Source organism: Hyla sarda, chromosome 10, assembly GCF_029499605.1.
Source record: "Hyla sarda isolate aHylSar1 chromosome 10, aHylSar1.hap1, whole genome shotgun sequence".
NCBI classification, from domain to species: Eukaryota; Metazoa; Chordata; class Amphibia; order Anura; family Hylidae; genus Hyla; species Hyla sarda.
Window position 1 is genome coordinate 99,251,426 of NC_079198.1, and position 21,731 is coordinate 99,273,156.

The 21,731-nt window shown below is 42.1% G+C and overlaps 1 protein-coding gene across 4 annotated transcripts in view; it reads right to left on the minus strand.

Annotated features, from left to right (window-relative positions):
* PLCH2 (phospholipase C eta 2) overlaps positions 1–21,731 on the minus strand; it is a 768,337-nt gene that overhangs the window by 69,701 nt on the left and 676,905 nt on the right. For all 4 annotated transcript variants that reach the window (XM_056543367.1, XM_056543369.1, XM_056543368.1 and 1 more), the window contains 2 exons: positions 19,162–19,320; positions 18,323–18,358 (listed from right to left, as the gene is read on the minus strand). In XM_056543367.1, the coding sequence (XP_056399342.1) occupies positions 18,323–18,358; positions 19,162–19,320 (195 nt within the window). The remainder of the gene's footprint in view (positions 1–18,322; positions 18,359–19,161; positions 19,321–21,731) is intronic.

Below are 21,731 nucleotides of genomic sequence, written 5' to 3' on the forward strand. Positions count from 1 at the left end.
CTCTGCAACTCTTCTCTGGACAGGTTTTGATAAATCTCCCCACCTGATTATGATGCTAAGACCCTACACACCGTAACGCTAGGACCATTGTCTTGCATGCATATAAAGTACCCTTCCCTACTTGATCTGTAAAATACTTTAGGCAACAAGATGGTGTTGATTAGCCAGGATTTTATTTTAAGTATACTGTTATCCACCTTTGTCTATGATATACGTGTCAATTTGTAATTTTTAAAAGGAAAGCGGTCACCCATTCACCCACACTAAACCCAATACACAGAGTTATAGTGCGGGTGAACAGGAATCCGATGAGGGCTCTCTGACTAATATACTTACCTAGAGTCCGGCGCCCGGTCCCTCTGAAGATCCTCTTCTATCTGCGCTGAATTGTGCGCTGGAGGCGGGCCCGCTGGCTGTATTTGAATATTCACGGTTGCTGGTCACGTGAGCTCTTGTGCCTACTGAACGGTCACGTGAGCGCTTGTGCCTACTGAACAGTCACGTGACCAGCTACCATGAATATTCATTTCTATGGGAGCACCAAGAAGAGCTGAATACAGCAATTGGGAATCATCAGCGCTCTCATAGAAATGAATGGAGGACGACACAAGCTCCACATTGAGAGATAGGGGACAAGTTTACTTTTACCGGAGTACTCCCTTAACCCCTTCCCGACCTATGACATACCTGTACGTCATGGGTGGCAAGGTGTTCCCGACCCATGACATACAGGTACGTCATGAACATTACTGCCGCTACTCGCGACACCCCGCAGCGCCCGGAAAGATGGTGGCTATCACTGATAGCCAGCCATCTTACCGTGCGACCACGGGGGGTTTCATCCCCCACCCCCCCCCCCCCCCCCCAGCGATCGCTGCTATCAGTTGGTCAAATCTGACTAGCTGATAGCAGCGCGGTGTGTGAGTCCCGATCACGGGGATCGGGACACACACCGCTCTGCTAAGTGTCCCTGACCCGTCCCCCGGCGTCACTTACCAGTCCGAGCGGTGTCCCGAGCGGTCCCGGCGTCCTCCATGCGGTCCTGGCTGCGCTGCGTCCCGGAGGTGAGTTTCCGGCAGCAGTGCGGCATCTTCATTAGCAGCAGTGAGATCCCCGTAAAGCGATCTCACTGCTGCCTCTGAGAGTTTCAAAACTGCAACTCCCAGCATGCCCAGACAGCCTTTGGCTTTCTGGGCATGCTGGGAGTTGTAGTTTTGCAACATCTGGAGGCCCACAGTTTGGAGACCACTGTATAATGGTCTCCAATCTGTGCTCTTCCAGATGTTGCAAAACTACAAATCTCAGCATGCTCAGTCTGTCCAGGCATGCTGGGAGTTGTAGTTCTCTAACATCTGGAAGAGCACAGATTGGAGACCATTATACAGTGGTCTCCAAACTGTGGACCTCCAGATGTTGCAAAACTACAACTCCCAGCATGCCCAGACTGCCAAAGCATGCTGGAAGTTGTAGTTCGGCAACATCTGATCCTTCAGATATTGCCGAACTACAACTTCCAGCATGCCTGGGCAGTCTGGGCATGCTGGGAGTTGTAGTTTTGCAACAACTGGAGGCACAATAGTTGGGAAACATTGTCCGTTTCCTACCTCAGTGCCACCAGCTGTTGCAATTGTTGCAAAACTATAACTCCCAGCATGCACTGACAGACCATGCATGCTGGGAGTTGTAGTTTTGCAACAGCTGGAGGCACACTGGTTTGGAAACACTAAGTTTGGTTGCAAAACACTTGAAAGTTTATTACTTAACTTAGTGTTTCCAAACCAGCGTTCCTCCAGCTGTTGCAAAACTACAACTCCCAGCATGCACGGACAGCCAAAGGGCATGCTCGGAGTTTGCAACAGCTGGATGTTTGCCCCCCCCCCCCCAATGTGAATGTACAGGGTACACTCACATGGGCGGAGGTTTACAGTGAGTGCTGCAAGTTTGAGATGGCGCAAATTTTGCGCTGCAGCTCAAACTTCCAGCGGCAAACTTGCTGTGAACCTCTGCCCATGCGACTGTACCCTAAAAACACTACACTGACACTAACCTAAAATAAAAAGTAAAAAACACTACATATACACATACCCCTACAAAGCCCCCCTCCCCCCAAAAAATGAAAAACGTCTGGTACGCTACTGTTTCCAAAACGGAGCCTCCAGCTGTTGCAAAATAATAAATCCCAGTATTGCCGGACAGCCATTGACTGTCCAGGCATGCTGGGAGTTTTGCAACAGCTGGAGGCACCCTGTTTGGGAATCATTGGCATAGAATACCCCTATGCAAATCCCTAATTCAGGCCTCAAATGCGCATGGCGCTCTCTCACTTTGGAGCCCTGTCGTATTTCAGGGCAACAGTTTTGGGACACATATGGGGTATCGCCGTACTCGAGAGAAATTGCCTTACAAATTTTGGGGGGCTTTTTCTTCTTTATCCCCTTATGAAAAGGTGAAGTTGGGGTCTACACCAGCATGTTAGTGTAAAAAAATAAATTTTTTACACTGACATGCTGGTGTTGCCCTATACTTTTCATTTTCACAAGAGGTAAAAGGGAAAAAAGACCCCCAAAATTTGTAACGCAATTTCTCCCGACTACGGAGATACCCCATATGTGGGCGCAAAGTGCTCTGGGGGCGCACAACAAGGCCCAGAAGGGAGAGTGCGCCATGTACATTTGAGGCGATTTGCACAGGGGTGGCTGATTGTTACAGCAGTTCTGACAAACGCAAAACAATAAATATCCATATGTGACCCCATTTTGGAAACTACACCCCTCACGGAATTTAATAAGGGGTGCAGTGAGCATTTACACCCCACTGGTGTATGACAGATTTTTGGAACAGTGATCTGTGAAAATAAAATTTTTGATTTGCACAGTCCACTGTTTCAAATATCTGTCAAACGCCAGTGGAGTGTAAATGCTCACTGCACCCCTTATTAAATTCCATGAGGGGTATAGTTTCCAAAATGGGGTCACATGTGGGGGGGGGTCCACTGTTCTGGCACCATAGGGGCTTCCTAAATGGGACATGCCCCCGAAAAACCCTTTCAGAAAAACTCACCTCTCCAAAATCCCATTGTCGCTACTTCCCTTCTGAGCCCTCTACTGCGCCCGCCGAACACTTTACATACGCATATGAGGTATTTCCTTACTCGAGAGAAATTGGGTTACAAATTTTAGGGTGATTTCTCTCCTTTTACCCCTTGTAAAAATTCAAAAATTGGGTCTACAAGAAAATGCGAGTGTAAAAAATGAAGATTTAGAATTTTCTCCTTCACTTTGCTGCTATTCCTGTGAAACACCTAAAGGGTTAAAACGCTGACTGAATGTCATTTTGAATACTTTGGGGGGTGCAGTTTTTATAATGGGGTCATTTATGGGGTATTTCTAATATGAAGACCCTTAAAATCCACTTCCAACCTGAGCTGCGCCCTGAAAAATTACGATTTTGAAAATCTTGAGAAAAATTGGAAAATTGCTGCGGAACTTTGAAGCCCTCTGGTGTCTTCCAAAAGTAAAAACTTGTCAATTTTTTTATGCAAACACAAAGTAGACATATTGTATATGTGAATCAATATGTAATTTATTTGGAATATCCATTTTCCTTTCAAGCAGAGACTTTCAAAGTTAGAAAAATGCTAAATTTTCAAAATTTTCATGAAATTTTTAGATTTTTTACCAAGAAAGGATGCAAATATCAGTGAAATTTTACCAATAACATAAAGTAGAATATGTCACGAAAAAACAATCTCGGAATCAGAATGATAAGTAAAAGTATTCTAAAGTTATTAATGTTTAAAGTGACAGTGGTCAGATTTTCAAAAAATGCCCAGGTCATGAAGGTGAAAATGGGCTGGGTCATGAAGGAAATTCTCTCTCTGCTGACATCGTAACCACGGTGCTCTTTGCTGACATCTCTGTCCATTTTAAGAACTGTCCATAGTAGAAGAATATCCCCATAGAAAACATATGCTGCTCTGGACAGTTCCTAAAATGGACGGAGATGTCAGCAGAGAGCTCTGTGTTCCAAAAAGACATTTTTTTTCTCTGTAGTATTCAGCAGCTAATAAGTACTGGAAGGATCAAGATTTTTTTTTTATAGAAGTAATTTACTAATCTGTTTAACTTTCTGGCTCCAGTTGATTTAAAAAAATAAATAAAAAAGTTTTCCACCGGAGTACCCCTTTACTGCAATGCTTTACTTCCTCCTTGCTAATATAAGCTGCAGGAGAGGAGAGAGAAAGAGAGAGAGAAATAATAATAATAAAATAAAAGAGCCTTGCAGTAGATATAAAGAGATATAACAAATACATTACCCAAAAAGCTGTATGTGGGTCTGTATAGGGAACTTTATAGCTAATAAGACACTGTGATTACAGCAGCCTTGGCACTGATTCAAGCAGGCAGCCTCTGCTACAGCAAGTTACATGAACTAGCAGGAACTAGCTCCACTGTATCTGCAACATGGCCGACAAGACCTTCTTGTTAGCTAATTAGGTGGAAGGAAGGCAGGAAAGAGCTCCTCAGAGGGAGTGTATATTAGATTCTAAGAGCACAGTGAAGTTTTTATTTTTCACTGGAGGTTGTTTTAATGTTTGATAGCCAAGTGCAGCCCCAGAACAGTAGAACACAGGACAAGACGAAATTGAATTGAAGAGTCCTTCCATAAGTCCTGAACACGCCAAACAGAATGAAAAGTACCGTACTGTAATGTTCTCTCTTCGGACACTGAGCTTGTAATCGATGAGACCAGGCTCAGAGAACCTAATGGTATTTTATCTTCCAAAAAAAAATAAAAAATTATTGAAGTAATGGAAATAATCTCCATAGCAGATCTTTGCTTTCGACTTGAATATTAAAACGTTCAAAGGATAAAAGTCTTCAATTAGACAGTTTTAACTTCAAAGTCTGCATGGTAAAGTCCGTGGTCCGGCTTTCATTAAATCACAGGCATCTGTTTCAGCTTTATCTTTTTATTCTACCGTTGTAGAACAGTCTAAATCCTCCGCCCAGCTGTTCTTTATAATCATGCACAAACCTAGGAAGGACAGAGTTCTAATTTTAGGCTCCATAAATCATGGCACCAGCATTTAATGCGCATTGCCTCTCCACTTAAGATTGGAAGGTGGAGAGGCATCCAGGAGCCTAATTCAGGAAACTAGGACAGGTATGTTTAGTATAATGCCCTGCCGTTCCAGTGAAGACCCCTGAGTATCTTACTTGAATGAAAGGAATTCCCAAGAAAAGTTGAAAATCAGTCATGCCTACTGTGCCTAAGGATACATCTGACACAGGACGTGCCACTTCCTACAGCCACTTTGCATGTATGATTTATTATTTAGCATCCCAAACAGAATTGTTGAATTCCTTGATAGCACTCAGTTTAAAGAGGTGAATCAGGCTCAAGGGGTGTTAACAAGGTTCAGGATGGTGTGCCTAAAGGGGTGGCTGAAGAGGTGTAAATGAGGCTTAGGTGGTGTAAATATGAGGCTGAGGGGATGTGAATCAGGGTGCTGGGAATATGACACTGAGGAGGTCTGAATCAGGGTTTAGTGAATATGAAGCCGGGGGGGGGGGGGAATCAGGGTACAGGGAATAGGACGCTGAGGTGGTGTGAATCAGCGTGTTGTCAATATGAGGCCCAGGGGAGTGTGAATAAGGGTGCTGTGAATATGAGGCTGAGGGGTGTGAATCAGGATGTAGTGAATATGAGGCTGAGGGCGAGGGGATATAATGCTAAAGGGGTATGAATCAGGGTGTTGTGAATATGAGGCTGAGGGGGTGTGAATTAGGGTCACATCTCTCTGAGCCTAGCATTCACACCCATATTCTGTAAATAAAGTTCCCACCTATTCAGGGAAAAGGGCCAAATAGTATTTGACACCCATGAGTAGATACCTAGGGCAGCAGTGTTGAGGGGGCAGCACTTCAGGGAGCTAAAATAAAAATAAAAAATACTTTTAATGTAGTTTCTTCTGCCATACTGTGACCTGGAGAAAAACACATTCTAATTCCCCCTTAGGTTGAATCCACATGGGTCAAAACAGCTGCGATTTGCAGTCGCAACGTGCTCATTGTGTCATGGATTGTAACTCATGCGGTTTTTGCTGTGTATTTGTCACAGAACTGCATGAAAAAAAAATCTGACACTAATATGGTGTATTCGGTCCACAAAATAAAAAACTGTGGTGAAATCAGGGCACCAGAGGCTAAAAAAAAATATCTAAAACCCCAATTTCTTTATACTGAGCAAAAGTCCTCTTTAAAGGGTTAGTCTTGTTTAGTAAGCCCATATCTGCTATTGGGTCATACATTCTATGACAAAAGCAGAAGTTTCTGCACCAGAGTCATAGATTAAAGGGGTATTCCAGGCACGGGGGCCTGCTGCTGAGACCCCCCGCGATCTCCCTACATCACCCACATTCTATACAGGTAAACCTCCAGGTTTCCGTGACTGGGAACGGGACATCACGCCACGTCCCCTCCATTCATGTCTATGGGAGGGGGCGTGACGGACATCACGCCCCCACCCATAGTCATGAATGGAGGGGGCGTGGCGTGACCTCATGTCCCTAGTCCAGAAAACCCAGAGGTTTCCGCAACTGGAGATTCAGCACCCGCATAGAATGCGGGGGCTTCAGGGAGATCGCGGGGGGTCTCAGCAGCGGGCCCCCAACGATCAGACATCTTATCCCCTATCCTTTGGATAGGGGATAAATTGTTTTTGCCTGGAATACACCTTTAACCTCGTGCTCACTACGGCTACAGTCGACACTAGATGACAGTCTGTAAAATTACTATGGATCGTGACAAGGTCTATTGCGTTGTCCTTTTTTTTATGAATCTCTATATCAGTTTCCATCCTATGCCTACCAGTAGAGATGAGCGAACTTACAGTAAATTCGATTCGTGACGAACTTCTCGGTTCGGCAGTTGATGACTTTTCCTGCATAAATTAGTTCAGCTTTCCGGTGCTCCGGTGGGCTGGAAAAGGTGGATGCAGTCCTAGGAGACTCTTTCCTAGGACTGTATCCATCTTTTCCAGCCCCATGGAGCACCTGAAAGCTGAACTAATTTATGCAGGAAAAGTCATCAACTGCTGAGCTGAGAAGTTCGCGACGAATCGAATTTACTGTAAGTTCGCTCATCTCTACCTACCAGCCAGCTATTCTGTCCTGGATCTATATATATCATATGAACTATGCTAAAGAATATCTGAGGCATTTACATCCACATGACCCCTACTATTTTAAGCACTGGGCCATTGGTGCCTTATATGCATGCCTAAATTTACTGCAGCTTTCATAGCAATAATGAAACAAGTTTATTCGGCAGATACACGAGGATGCACAATTATTCTTCACGGAGAAGAGATCTCTCTGTCACAGTCAGCATGCAGCCGGCTCTTCCTGGATCTCATTATATACTCATGCCACCACAGTCACCAAATGATGTCCTATTTTGCAGATTGCCTTTAATAATTGCAGCCTAAATCTTCTGCGCAATCCCTGTGTGAGTAATTCAGAGGTGGGAGATGTGCCCAATAACCCTCCAGCTGGACGCAAGACCAAGGCTTTGCATTATTAAGAACTCTGAATAATGTGATAATCTCCGGGGCTTTATGGCAATTAAATGGCTATAATTAGAAATTCATAGTAATTCACGTAGTATAGGACAATGGTCTGTATCAACACCCTCCTCACTAGACGAAATCTTACTGAATTTGAGAAGTCCAACATTTGACGACATTAACTCTTACCTCATTACAGAGACCTGCTAGCCCTGTTCTGTAAACTCAAGAGAAATGCCGACAGATGTAATTTGGAGGAGCCTGGAATGAAGCCATAAGCTGTCCATAGTAAAATGCTCAGGGCAATGTATCTAATTTGCAACTCATTTAGAGTGTTGGGCATCTTTAGAGCAAATGTGCAAAACGTAAGATGTTTTACGGGAGAGGAAAGCAAAGTTCCAACACAACGGATCAATTATAAATTTATGTAGCATATATGGTATATACGTAGGTGCGTATTATGTAGAAATTATCACCTGAAAACAAACAACATTTGTGGAAAACTTTCTGCCAACAATGTTAGGAAATGGTGAAAACAAACAAATATTTATGTGCAAGATTTTTCTGCCAGTCATCTATGCCAAGACTCACAAAGTGTCAAACAGACCTAGAGTTGGGCATGATGGGAACCATAAGGTGTATTACAAACAGGAGCATATGGGTATATTAATTGAGGTGAATGTGTTAAATACATAAACAGTATATATACAACATAAAACACATCTAAATGGTATAGTTACCATGTGGGAACAATAACATCTATATATCAGTCTATGAGACACTTTGTAATGTCTTGGAGAAACCTGTCAGATATAAGGGATCTTTCTCTGCTGCCAAGTGTGGTGTCCCAGTACGGGATGGTGTGGCCCCCGTACTGTCCTCCTGCCCTGTCAGGCAGAGTCCCTGCATTTCCCCAGGGTCCCCCTTATAATATCCCCATAATATATATATATATATATATATATATATATATATATATATATATATATATTGCATCATTGAATGTACTGTTTCTTTAATGTTTGTTCCACATTATTGTTACCAAAGAGGCAATAGTGACCAGGTGACCCCCCCAAGTGACCTATGGGCTCCTTGCACAGTCCCCCTATATAACATGGGGAGGGGCTGCAATCTCTCTCTCAGCACATTGCTACTTCTGCTGAGGTCCAGTGCAGTCAAGTTGTTCCAGTGTTTGTGTCCAGAGCATCCTGCAGCCACAAGTCGGTCATCAGTAAGTCAAGTCATCTTATTGTCAGTCACCATCTCTGTCAAGTCCATCTGTATTCACCCTGGCCTGCACTAAAGTCAGTCTAACTACTGCAAGTCCCAGCAAGCCTGCGAGGTCCCCCTGTGTCACTGGTCACCTCCCTGGGATATTTGGCTGTACTGCAAAGACTAGATCATCTGTCTTGCCTCAGTAAAGCTGCAGTTATCCTTAATCTGGCGTTGGTGTCTTCATTGCCCCTGCCTAACCCAGGATCAGCCGTGTTACCTTCGGGTGGTTAAGGCTAAACCACGCCTTGGCGTCACAACAAGAAGGGGTTAATACCATCTGCCCTTGGGCCATAACATCTGCCCTGCATCTACCCTGCATTGCACCCAGACACACATAAGGAAAACCAGGAGGTGGGACTTGCCTAGTCTAGGGATCTTTCATCTGCAGCAAGTTGCCACCCAGCTGATGACACAATAGCATACACTATTAAAGATTAGCTACTTTTTGGAACCTTGGTATCTCTAATTTTGGCTACTTAACTATTTATTTGTTAGGCTGCAATTATATGTGACCAGTTTGTAGGGTTGCTCACTTCTACTAAGATTAAGAGGTATTCCATCCATAGACATATTATCCCTCTATGCCTGATCGTGGGGGTCCTGTTGCTGGGACCCCTCGTGATCTCCGTGCAGCAGCCTTCATTCTCCTATAGACATGAATTCTCCAATAGACATGAACACCCCTCCCATAGACATGAATGGAGGGGCGAGGCATGACATCATGTCTCCAGTCCTGGAAATCCAGCATTTCCGAGACTGGAGCAGCACACGCACAGAATGCTGGGTGCTGCATGGAGAACGTGGGGGGGTAAATGATAGGTGGATTGAAGTTGGCTTTGTACAAGGAGCACTATAAAGGCAAGCTGTAGTTTATTGAACACACAGACCTCGCATCTATCATATCTTACTGGAAGGACGCACCAATACAAGCAAAGTCTGAGACTGGGAGCAAGCTGCAAACTGAACATTAGGGGGTCTAGACTTGGAGTTACTTTGTGTTGTTTAAGTGTTCCCTTTATTTTTTTGAGCAGTGTATTTAGAGGTCGAGTCTGTGGTCTGCATTTACACATAAGTGTGGTTTAGGGTCTGCATTTATTGGTAATGCTATAGAAGCAGGGATGGCTACAGAAGTGAGCATAGAGGTCATAGAAGGAAACTCTATAGATATCAGAAAAAGTCATCATGGTGCCCTGGGTAGGATGCAGAAGAAAAGAGAAGATGTTGCTTGTGAGTCATTGGACTTGTCTGTATTAGTAAAGTGTACAAAAGGCCTCAGCCTGGCCTAGGCCTAAATGACAACTGGATGTTACCTCTCCAATTCTCAATAGGATATGTCCCTACACAGTCTTTTATGGTTAGGGATGATTGGATACTGTCAGACTGTATAGGTGGACAGTACATTGGGAAAAGTAACACCTAGTTGTCAATACATACAAACAGCCAATTGTTAACCCCTTAAGGACCGAGGGTTTTTCCGTTTTTGCATTTTCGTTTTTTCCTCCTTGCCTTTAAAAAATCATAACTCTTTCAATTTTGCACCTAAAAATCCATATGATGGCTTATTTTTTGTGCCACCAATTCTAATTTGTAATGACATCAGTCATTTTGCCCAAAAATCTACTGCGAAATGGGAAAAAAAATCATTGTGAGACAAAATTGAAAAACCAACCCGCTGTTTTGTAACTTTTGGGGGCTTCCGTTTCTACGTAGTACATTTTTCGGTAAAAATGACACCTTATCTTTATTCTGTAGGTCCATACGATTAAAATGATCCCCTACTTATATAGGTTTGATTTTGTCGTACTTCAGGAAAAAATCATAACTACATGCAGGAAAATTAATACGTTTAAAATCGTCATCTTCTGACCCCTATAACTTTTTTATTTTTCCGCGTATGGGGCGGTATGAGGGCTCATTTTTTGCGCAGTGATCTGAAGTTTTTAGCGGTACCATTTTTGCATTGATAGGACTTATTGATCATTTTGATATATCATTTTTTCATGATATAAAAAGTGACCAAAAATGCACTATTTTGGACTTTGGAATTTTTTTGCACGTACGCCATTGGCCGTGCGGTTTAATTAATGATATATTTTCATAATTCGGACATTTCCGAACGCGGCGATACCATATATGTTTATTTACACAGGTTTGTTTTTTTATGGGAAAAGGGGGGTGATTCAAACTTTTAATAGGGAAGGGGTTAAATGATCTTTATTCACTTTTTTTCCATTTTTTTTTGCAGTGTTATAGGTCCCATAGGGACCTATAACACTGCACACACTGATCTATTACATTGATCACTGGTTTCTCATAGGAAACCAGTGATCGATGATTCTGCCGCTTGACTGCTCATGCCTGGATCTCAGGCACTGAGCAATCATTCGGCGATCGAACAGCGAGGAGGCAGGTAGGGATCCTCCAGCTGTCCTGTAAGCTGTTCGGGATGCCGCGATTTCGCCGTGGCTATCCTGAACAGCTCCCTGAGCTAATCGGCATGCTTTCACTTTCACTTTAGACGGTTAATAGCGCGCGGCACCGTGATCAATGCCACACTATTAGCCACGGGTCCCTGGCCGTGGCCCCGCGTTATGGATCGGGAGAGGACTCATGACGTACCGGTACGAGTTAAGAGCTAGTTAAGAGTTAAAGAGCTACATTAGGATTTTTTTTTATTTGACTATGCTACAGGGGCTGTAAAGTTAGTGTAGTTCATAATATAGTGTCTGTACCTGTGTGTAATGGTTTTCTCACAATTCTGTGATTTTCACCCCAATATTTATTTTTAACAGCATACAAAATTACTGTTGTCTCAGATTTTTCCCAGGTTGCAATGTGGCTGAGACCTGACTCACTAGTCAGCTGATGACAGGGAGCCTGTCTGCTTCAATGGGTGGAGCGATCGCTTGGTGGGAGAGAGATCAATCTGCAACTAATGCAACAGCTGCAGGCACCCTGATTGAAAACCACAGGTCTTTTGAATGAATGCAGCTCATTTATATTTCAATGGGTGGGGTGGATGATGTGTGGGAGGGAGAAAAATGGAATTATGGGATTTGTAGGAAAAAGAAGAAAACTCAAACAGGAAATACCAGTTCACAAAAAGCTAGCCACAGTGTTATGGTGATCTCATGACATAGCCATTTAGCCCCAAGACAAGCGCAGATCCTTCCTAACCATGTCCATTACTGCCTGCCAGGTACATACTAAAATCACCTTATGGTGGATAACCCCTTTAACTATATAGTCATCACAGGGAAGGAGGCACTTTTAGGAAACAGCCCAGGACCTATGGTCTACATAATCAACCCCCAATCAGCATTATGTTCTGGATTGATTCTACAAACAGTTCAGAAAGAAATAGCTGTGTGGAGGAGTATTGACCCTATATATGTATATTTTTTAAGGTCAGTAGCACCAATAACTTTTTCTACAAGGCCTAAGCACACAGAGCTGATTTTCAGGCCATGTTTTCTGTAATGAAAATATTCTAATAAGGGATATAAATATGCTTTCCATTTCAGGCTACACAACTCTTACAAGATGTGACATTACTATATTCCATGAATGTGATGCTGGTGATCAGCTATCATGTGATACGTGTTATCCAGACTAATATAATGTGTAAATTGCTGTGGCTAACACTGCATTTTATACACTGTAAATGGGCAGAAAACAGATAACCTCAGGGTTTCAACTACTCTGCACAGGACAGTTCTGCAGATCGCACTTCATTACATTTCTAGGAAACCGAATGGTGGGAATTGTGATGCTGCCGATACCGCTGTGCTTGGTGCCTCTGGAGTATAGTAGCGCAAGTCATAGAGTCCCCATGGTTCTGTACGATGGAGTTGCAGGTTCCCCGTGTGCTGAGGTATGGTCCCTCTGAACAGCACCATATTCTCTAGGGGAGTATATAGAATGTTATGGAACATATTATGTGCCGCTTTATTAAACTGGAGGTGAAGTGTAAGAAGCCTCATCTGGCCATAAGCGTCTTATAACCTTGAGGATCCCTGTGTGCATGAGCTGTAAATGTAAATTTATTTGGATAGGGCTATAGACCTTATTACTCTGCTAAAATTATTTATCCCTTATCCCAAGGAGTGTCTGATCGCAGGGCGCGTGGGGTTTGGGGGCCCCCCATGATCCCCTGCCTGAAGCCCCACTCTCCTTGTGCACAGAGTGATCTCTGCTCTGTGCAAGGAGACTGTTGACCCGGTACGACGCGGGGGTCAACACGCCCCCCCTCCATGTATCACTATGGGAGAGCCGGAGATATACGAACACTGTATCTCTGGCTCTCCCATAAAGTTGCATGGAGGGGGGCATGTCGGCAGTGGATCCAGTATTATCTGTCATCCTTCGTTTTTGGTTCAGCATGTTGGATGGAAAATTATTTCCCTGTCACACCATTGACCTGCGATCCCTATATTCTTATTTATACATGGAATCGTTGACTGGTAAAGCATTGTTTTTGATAATCCATAAACAGTGCCCGGCCCCCAGTGGTGCCTATGGTGGCTGTTTTCCCCTATTCTGCACTGTGCTGGAGTGCTGCAGTGCAGATGCCCCCCACCCCCATTACGCTACTGTAGTGTTTCCCAACCAGGTTGCCTCCATCTGTCGCAAAACTACAATTCCCAGAATGCCCGGACAGCCGTTGGCTGTCCGAGCATGCTGGGAATTGTAGTTTTGCAACAGCTGGAGGCACCCTAGTTGCAAAAACACTGCCCTACTGATCTTTATTCTACTTTATTCCTACAAAAGCGCTTTTCGTATTCTAGTCTCTTAGATGTCTAAGCACCATTAAATATAAATAATCACCAAATAATACAGCTAAATACGGTTCAGACAATCCTTTTCTTCACTCTCTACATTAAGTGATCGTTTTGAAACCTTTATTAACACGGCCATTGCTTAATTCACAAGGAGCGTGTAATGTCGAGGCTGCGGAGGAGAGATACAGTGTTTACAGGCAGCCAAACAATAAAAGGCTACACGTATCGCTGCGCTCCAGTCCACCACCAGGAGCAGGGATCGTTGTGAACCGCTATAGAACATTCGGGCAGACGCAAAACATTTATCATGATTAAAAGGAAAACAGACAAAGACGGCCATTACTGCTATAAACCAAATTAGCTAAATTAGCTGTAAACCGCTCCTGCTCCAAGTCTCATTATATTTTAAACCGGCTGTGATTACAGCCCACCCCTCTGCCGCCCCTTCACCGTGGCCAATTCATTTTATGACCAGACTTTTTCAAAGTCATTAGCAACACCCAGAATACTAAACAGTTAAAAAGATTTTAAAATTGATTTATCAAGCAGGATATTCTGTTATTCGTACATTTATAGGGTACCTGCCATTTCAAGATAAGCTGTCATGTGCGTTCAGGGGGAGTAGCACTATTTCCTGCTACTATAAAACTGGTATATGGTATTTTTCATCCGAATTTTGCTCTGCAGGCTGCAGATTTTCTAATGTGCCCCTGAGCTAGTGAATAGTGCCTAACCTCAATATTATCTCCCATAAACACATGTCTATTTGTCTATGTGCTAAGAAGCTACAGCAGCATGGAGGACAATGTAGAGCAGTTCAAAACAGCCTAAGCTTAGAGATAGAGATCTAATACTCACATTGAACTCCTGTATTCTCTTTGCAGTTTGTTTTCTTCTTGCTCTCTCTAGCCACTGCCTCTCCTCTCTCCCCTTCATTACCTGTTCATAGATATGTATGGGCTGCACGTAAATTTATCACTCATTAAGCTTCCTACATTCACGCAAATGAAGAAGGAACTGGCAATACTCGATTGTGATGCACAATTTTTTACAACAATCCCCAAAAAACCCAGGGAGCAATATAGAACATAATCAGTTGAAAGAAGACCCTACGGACAAATACAGTCTCTACTGTAGCTGCGAGGTCCTTCTGGGTCCTGGCCACCTCTCTGGGAAATCTGGCCTTAGCTGTGAAGATAATTCCATCTGTCTTACTCAGTAAAGCCTCCATTTGACCATATCTGGTTGTGGACTTTCATTTCAGTACTAGCAACTGGGATAGCGGTGAAACCGGGTGTGTGGTGTTCCAGAATCCTAAAACCACACTGGCGTCACGAACACTAGGGGTTAACAACATCTTGCTCCCGGGGTTAATACTATCTGATAACACCACTCACACCGCTACATCCGTGGTCCCGCCATACACCCGTGGGGCACCACATATGTAAATAGTTTAAGTTGATGGTGGTTCTACTTTTTATTCTTATTATGGGATAAATCTAATATGCACTGCTCTCTTTTTCCCTCTGCAGTATGTAGCAGTCAGGCTGAGTGGCGTCCTTGGTTGCCAAGCACCCTGGTTCACGTATTCAGCACCTTAGTGATGCCGTTGCTGCTCCACTGTCTGGGAAGGCTCCCTCCCTGTGCGCGGGGCGCTACGGCGGTCACATGGGCCGGATCACATAACGCATCGAGCCCGGCGACTTCCGGAACTGCGGCTCAGACCTGACGTGGACACAGCACAGAGAGGGGGAGGCAGTTCGCAAGCCGGAACTGCAGTCACTGCACAGGTGAGTAGCAGGTATGACTGTATAAATGTAGCAGTTTACTGAAGGGTAAGGTTAGGAGCCAGATGATGCGCTGATCGGTGCAAAACATGTGTTGCTCAATTTGCTGAAAGCACCCACTTCGTATACCCCCATGATGGACAGACAATAAAGCACAGATGAATGAAGTGGCGAGTGCAGCCTCCTTCTGTTCTTTTTGGTTAGCTTCTTACGTTCACTTAAACTATTTTAATATGCAAAGTTTGCTGAAACAGCGGTGTCTGTTTAAAGGAGTAGTGCAGTGAAAAATAATTTTGTGATAAGTTATAGATCTCAGGGGGTCCAAACGCTGGGGGTCCAACCCCCCCCCCCCCCTGCGCACGATTTGGGCCCTGGAATTGAACTGGGACCCGGAAGTCTGCAGGAAGCGGGATCTCTATGGGATACATGGAGGTGGTATGTGGGCCACCGTTCCATGCGGGGGTTGGCACGCTCCATTCCAGCAGACTGCCAGGGCCCATTCAGGAGATTGCGGGATCCTAGAGGTCTATAACTTATCCCCTATCCTTTGGATAGGGGATAAGTTATCTTTTACTACAGAACTCCTTTAAGATAGCATTTTCCATCATAGGGCCCATGGAAAAAAGGGGTAGCCAGTCCAGGTTGACTGCTTCTCTTATTTATTGGAGAAGGATCTGGGCAGTGATCCTCTCTCCACAGGTCCTATAAGGTTAGCAAACATGGGTATAGCCAGTCAAACCAAGAATGATGGAAAGGATGTGGTGGTGTTAGATAGCTCCAGAAAGAGGGTCCTTGTCAAGAATGCCTGCTGATCCGGCATTTGACTTAATTTCTGCATCTTGCATTCTCTATATAAAGTGAGCATACATGCATTGGGGTGGGGGAAAGTAAGAAATGGGTGGCATAGAGGTTATACCTCTATGAAATTAATATTTCCCACATATTCAATTGATGTGACAGAAATGTTTATCATGGAGATGCCTTAGGAAAGGGTATCACAAGTCTGAAACTTGTCAGATATTAGTTTTAGTATGCTAAGTTGGGGACTACATTACAGTCAAATATAGGATTATGAGCTACCATTTAATATGACTATATATAAGGCCATAGATGCACTTTTTTAAGTAATTTCCAGTAATAAAAACAGCAGTATTTCTCCCCCAAAAAACATGAATCCAGTAAAATATAAGAACCAGTAAATATAAATGTATAGTATTATTTAGTTACCATAGTAATAAAGCTAAGGAATAGGAAAGAAAACAACAATGCCCTGTAGCAAGTTTATAGTTATGGCTTGCAATATACTTACACTACCCATTGTCCATACTATGCCACTTTTAAAACCCCCAATAATATGTTAGACGCAAACATCGCTACTCAAGATAACCTGTAACCCCCAAATAATGAGATTGCATTATTTTAAATAGCTGATCACGCATCTTTTTACAGTTTCTTAATGCACCCTTTAGTTCCTGAGATATGTAGGTTTATACTTTGTCTTAAATAATGGGAGTGAATATCAGGAGATGGGAGGGATTATACAGTCATGGAGTGTGCATTAGGCATATAAGCCCCTTAATGTACAACATTCATACCCCTGACTGTATAATCCCTCCCATCACCTGATATTCACTACAATTACTTAAATTAAGTTCAGACCCATCTGACCAATTTCCTAAAATGTCAGACAAAATATAAACCCTCATATCTCGGGAACAGAAGGGTATATAAAAAAAAATATTAAAAAATGTAAAATGATCAGGGCACCAAAAGCTACATAATGACTATAAAATCTAAAATTTTTGGGGTTCCCAATATTAGGTTGTATGGGGTCTTAATACTGGCTAACCCTATTATCAGCCCTTTGAAGGGAGGGGGTCACATTATTTGTGTTGCAGTCTCCACAGTGCTTACTTGTGATCCTTCTCGCATCAATGCACTATTTGTACTGGTGGTACAAGAAATTACAGTGTTACCCCATTCACTAGAATGGAAAAATGCTGCATTTTATTGCACTGCTGCTATAAATAGGGAACTCTCAGCTGATCTAATATTGGAGGATCTAATATCTTGAGGATGGGCCATCATTTTTGACAGGCTGGATAACCTTCCTTAATGCATGCATTGAAATAAGTAAAGGTTAGCAATACAGCAGGAGTGTAACATCTATTCATTGCAATTGAGATACACAGACTGCCGATCCCCTCCAAATCTGGCTATACACTTGAGATACAGTAAGCCTCATCCAAACTGTCTGATTCCAGCAGGATTGGCTTACAATCTAATGTACGGTTACCTCTCAAACCCATATATTACAACCATAACCAGACCCGCTCTCTTCTGACGGCAGGTGTCGGGTATAAGAAAACTTGACATGCTGAATTTCAGCCAGACTTATTCTTTGGCCAAGATTTATCAATTTGTCCGAGACAAAAACTGTCTGATTTGCACATTGCAATTAATTACAACTTAGCTTAGCTGTAATTGGTTGCTATGGGCAAAACAAGACATATCAGAAGATGGCAGAATTTAGGCTTCAGCTTATACAGGCAAATCAGGAAGCATACTTATAGGGGGGAGATTTATCAAAACCTGTCTAGTGGAAAAGTTACTGAGTTGCCCATAGCAACCAATCACATTGCTTCTTTCATTTTTGAAAAGGTCTCTGAAAAATGAAAGAAGCGATCTGATTGGTTGCTATGGGCAACTTAGCAACTTTTCTTCTAGGCAGATTTTGATAAATCTGCCTGATTATTCATCCCATGTATATGGTTAGCCTGGGAACATCAAGTTACAGAATATTGTTTAATAATAGACACCTTGAATGTTTGTTCCCCCCAAATACCATAGTCATCCAATGTCCATTGAAGAATCAGACTTTACCAAATAAGTTAAAACTTGACTTCTTACCGATGATCTTTCAACTGCAGGTCCAGAGTTACACTTCTGAAAGAATATTATAAGAAATTAATGTATAAACATGTAAAATCTATAAATATATCTCCTAAAATACAGAAGGCTTTATATAAAGGAGACCAACATGTAGCATTCACAAATACAGATATTTGTGAAAACAATCTCGTCCATGTGTTGTAATTGTATTTTAGATTGTATCTGTCAATAAGTATGAAATACTGAACCTTCTTAAGAGAATGTGTCGAATTCTGTTGCTACATGTTCCCTTTTTATAAAGCAGTAATGGGGGTGGGGGGGGGGGGGAATAAGTAAAACATTTTAAACAAGTGAAACTTCTTTAAAACACAAGTTGCACTACCATACATATATGGCAATAATTTGTCATCATGTAGCTACGATCTTGCTTTGTTTCTTACTAACAGTAACATTAACTTTTGGTCACCAGTACAAGAGCAGACATGCAGTATATTCATATGGTTGCAAAATTTCAATGTTTCTTAAAATATCCTTATAATTAAAGTAACATTATACAGTACAATTCCATTTGACTATAATGGTTCATAATGGCTGATGTTCCAGTAGGTTCCCCAATTCTCTCCTGAACCAGATAAGTGGGACTGGACAACAGTATGTGGGGCAAATAACATTCTGACTTCCATCCCCAAGTTTCCTTTTTTAGTTTGGCTGACAAAAAAAATCAAACCACATGACAACATATTATTGTAATATAAGCAAAAAATAAATAAATACTTGACAATTTCCTAGACTTTGTGGAACAGATTCCTTCAATTATTGTGGCAATTTCAGACAATATGGAAAACAAAGCATTGCACCTTCTTAACTTCAACTTTCTGGCCGATTTTCCCAGCGGGTGGCAATGTGGTGACTGTAAAATTGTTAGGATCCTCACAGTCCCGGATTTTGGATTCCTTCATCAATGAATCAAGTCTCTTCTTTGCTATGTTTTCCACTTGCTTCCTATTGGTGGAAGCCTATAGATATGATGGAGATACATGAGTAAAATGTGCCTGTACTTTTGCAAGACTAAGGATAAAGATAGAATCTAGTAAAAGTAAGTACACCCATGAATAGCATAACATGAAATGTGTTTACTGGTAACCACGCATGCAGTCCGTGAACAGGCACAGGCCGTAGATACCCAGACATACAGTATCAGATTTTTGTGAGATAATGATGTCTTTATTGAATGGTTGGTGGTGAATTCCTTAGGTGAAACATCTACAAATATTAATTTAGCTAAGAAAATTCTGGGGACTTCACAGGAGCCTGTGAAGGCTCATACATTTTTAAATATTTCCATCACGCTGTCTAGACACAGGAACTTCTTACAAAATGACTGAAAAATTGAAATATGTCTCTTTCTTGTATTAGCTAATGGGAGATAATGAAAGGGTGAAGATGGGAAGCAGAGACGGCGCAAAACCAATTTCTAAATTTATAGATTTCAGCCATCACTCAAACCTTTACTTTAGATCTTAGAGTTTTTTGTCTAATAGGCTTATAAGTAAGATCTGTATGATCAGACGTCTTGCAGTTTATTGTAAGCAGAACTTTACAATGGTTTCTTGTCTTTCCTTCTTTTTAACACATTTTTGAACCATTGAGTACTTTTGCTCATTGAAAAACAAAGAGTTGCATGCACCCCCTCTAATGTTTGTAGGTTTAAGAAGAATTTAAGAACAGCTCTTCATAAAAATTAAGGAAGCAATGCTCAAATCATAGAGGCCCGCATTGTCCTATATACTGTTACACTGCTTTACCATTTGGTCATTTTAAAGCGTAACACCGTTACGTGTTACATCTAGTATTTCACGTTACACCGTTAACAGTTACATCTTCTGGCAACCTCACAGCCTTAGACTACAGTAATCAGGAAATGGTTTTGCCTAAGGTCCTATGAAAGTCTGTGGGACTTCCACCTAATCCATATCCTGATTGCTGTGGTCTAGTGCTACTTAGCGGTTGGGACACAAACAGAAATCCTGCCACCGGGACGGGATCGTAGCTTCGTTTTAAGTGCTATGAAAGGCCTACATCAACGTGCTCTTATGAAATGAAGTTATCAACTATTTAATGTTATTCCCCTGGTTGGTTCTACCAATAGATGTATATTTTATAGATTCATAATTTATAGATCATCAACTAAAATTCACTTTATAGCATGATTACAGGGATCAGTAAGTGTACCGGATCCCCTAATACTGGCCACAGAGTCTTCTTATTGTTGTAAAAGCATATAAAAAGGGCACCTAGCTTAGGGTCAGTGATGAAGGATGCGCATAGTGATCATAGCTTAGGGGTGCATAAGTGGAAACAACATGCATTCCCCGATAACATTCTGTTTGGTCACATATATGGTTGTTATATTTATATATCAACTGCAATGGAGAGAAGTAAATGCACATCTTGTCTCTTCCTTTCTGGAGTGCATGTTAGGGAGGAGGAGACCTTCACTCCCCTGATGAATGAGTACTGAAAGAGAAATTGGCACCAAGCAGATATATAAGGGATATACTGTACTTTCCATACACCAAACATTTCTAAGATTCTAATACTCCTTTAAGTTTCATTGGGGGCATTGGGATTAGTTCATTTATATTAGTTCATTTCTGTAGCACAAATAATTTAATACATGGTTATATAAATGTTGGATTTTCTAAAGTTCACTTAGGCCTACAATGCTCATAGTACTAAGCATTCCTTTTTATAAAAGGGTGAATTATCCAGTAGTCTATCTAGTTTTTCAGAGTACTTTCTCCTTCACTGGCAGTATGAATAACTTACAATTGATGGAAAGTCTAGAACAAAGTTTTCTTTTTAAACTCATTTCTATAGTAGCCCCTAGCACGTCTTACAACAAGTTTCTGAGGAGAGACAAAAGGTATAGGACTCAACAGAGTGCATTTGCCCCTTTGTTTTAGAGATCATTGGGGGCCTCAGAATCTGAACCCCCACAAAATAAAAGTTCTGACATGTCTTATGATATGTCAGAAGATTGCGGAAATCATAGGCACACTAACACAGACTAAGGACAGTATATCTGCTCTTACTGGTGCTCAAGACCATGGTTGCCAACTATTTTTTCTCTCTCCTACGACTAAAGGTTTTAAGTGGAATATCTAATTGAGACAACCCACTTTTATACTGACGCTTGCAATTGTTTGTTATGTGTGGGGAAAGCAATTGCAAGTTATACATTTTCTCTGTAGCGGCTTCATATAAAATATAACATGCTTGTTAAAAAATACAGACAAAAATATATAAGTTCTGTGATTTGGCTATTAGATGGGTGAGGGTGACATTCTCTACAACAGCTGAATATAGAAAAGGCTGTCTTTAAAGCAGTTCTATACTTTGGCTAATAGCTTGGATGCACTCTCCA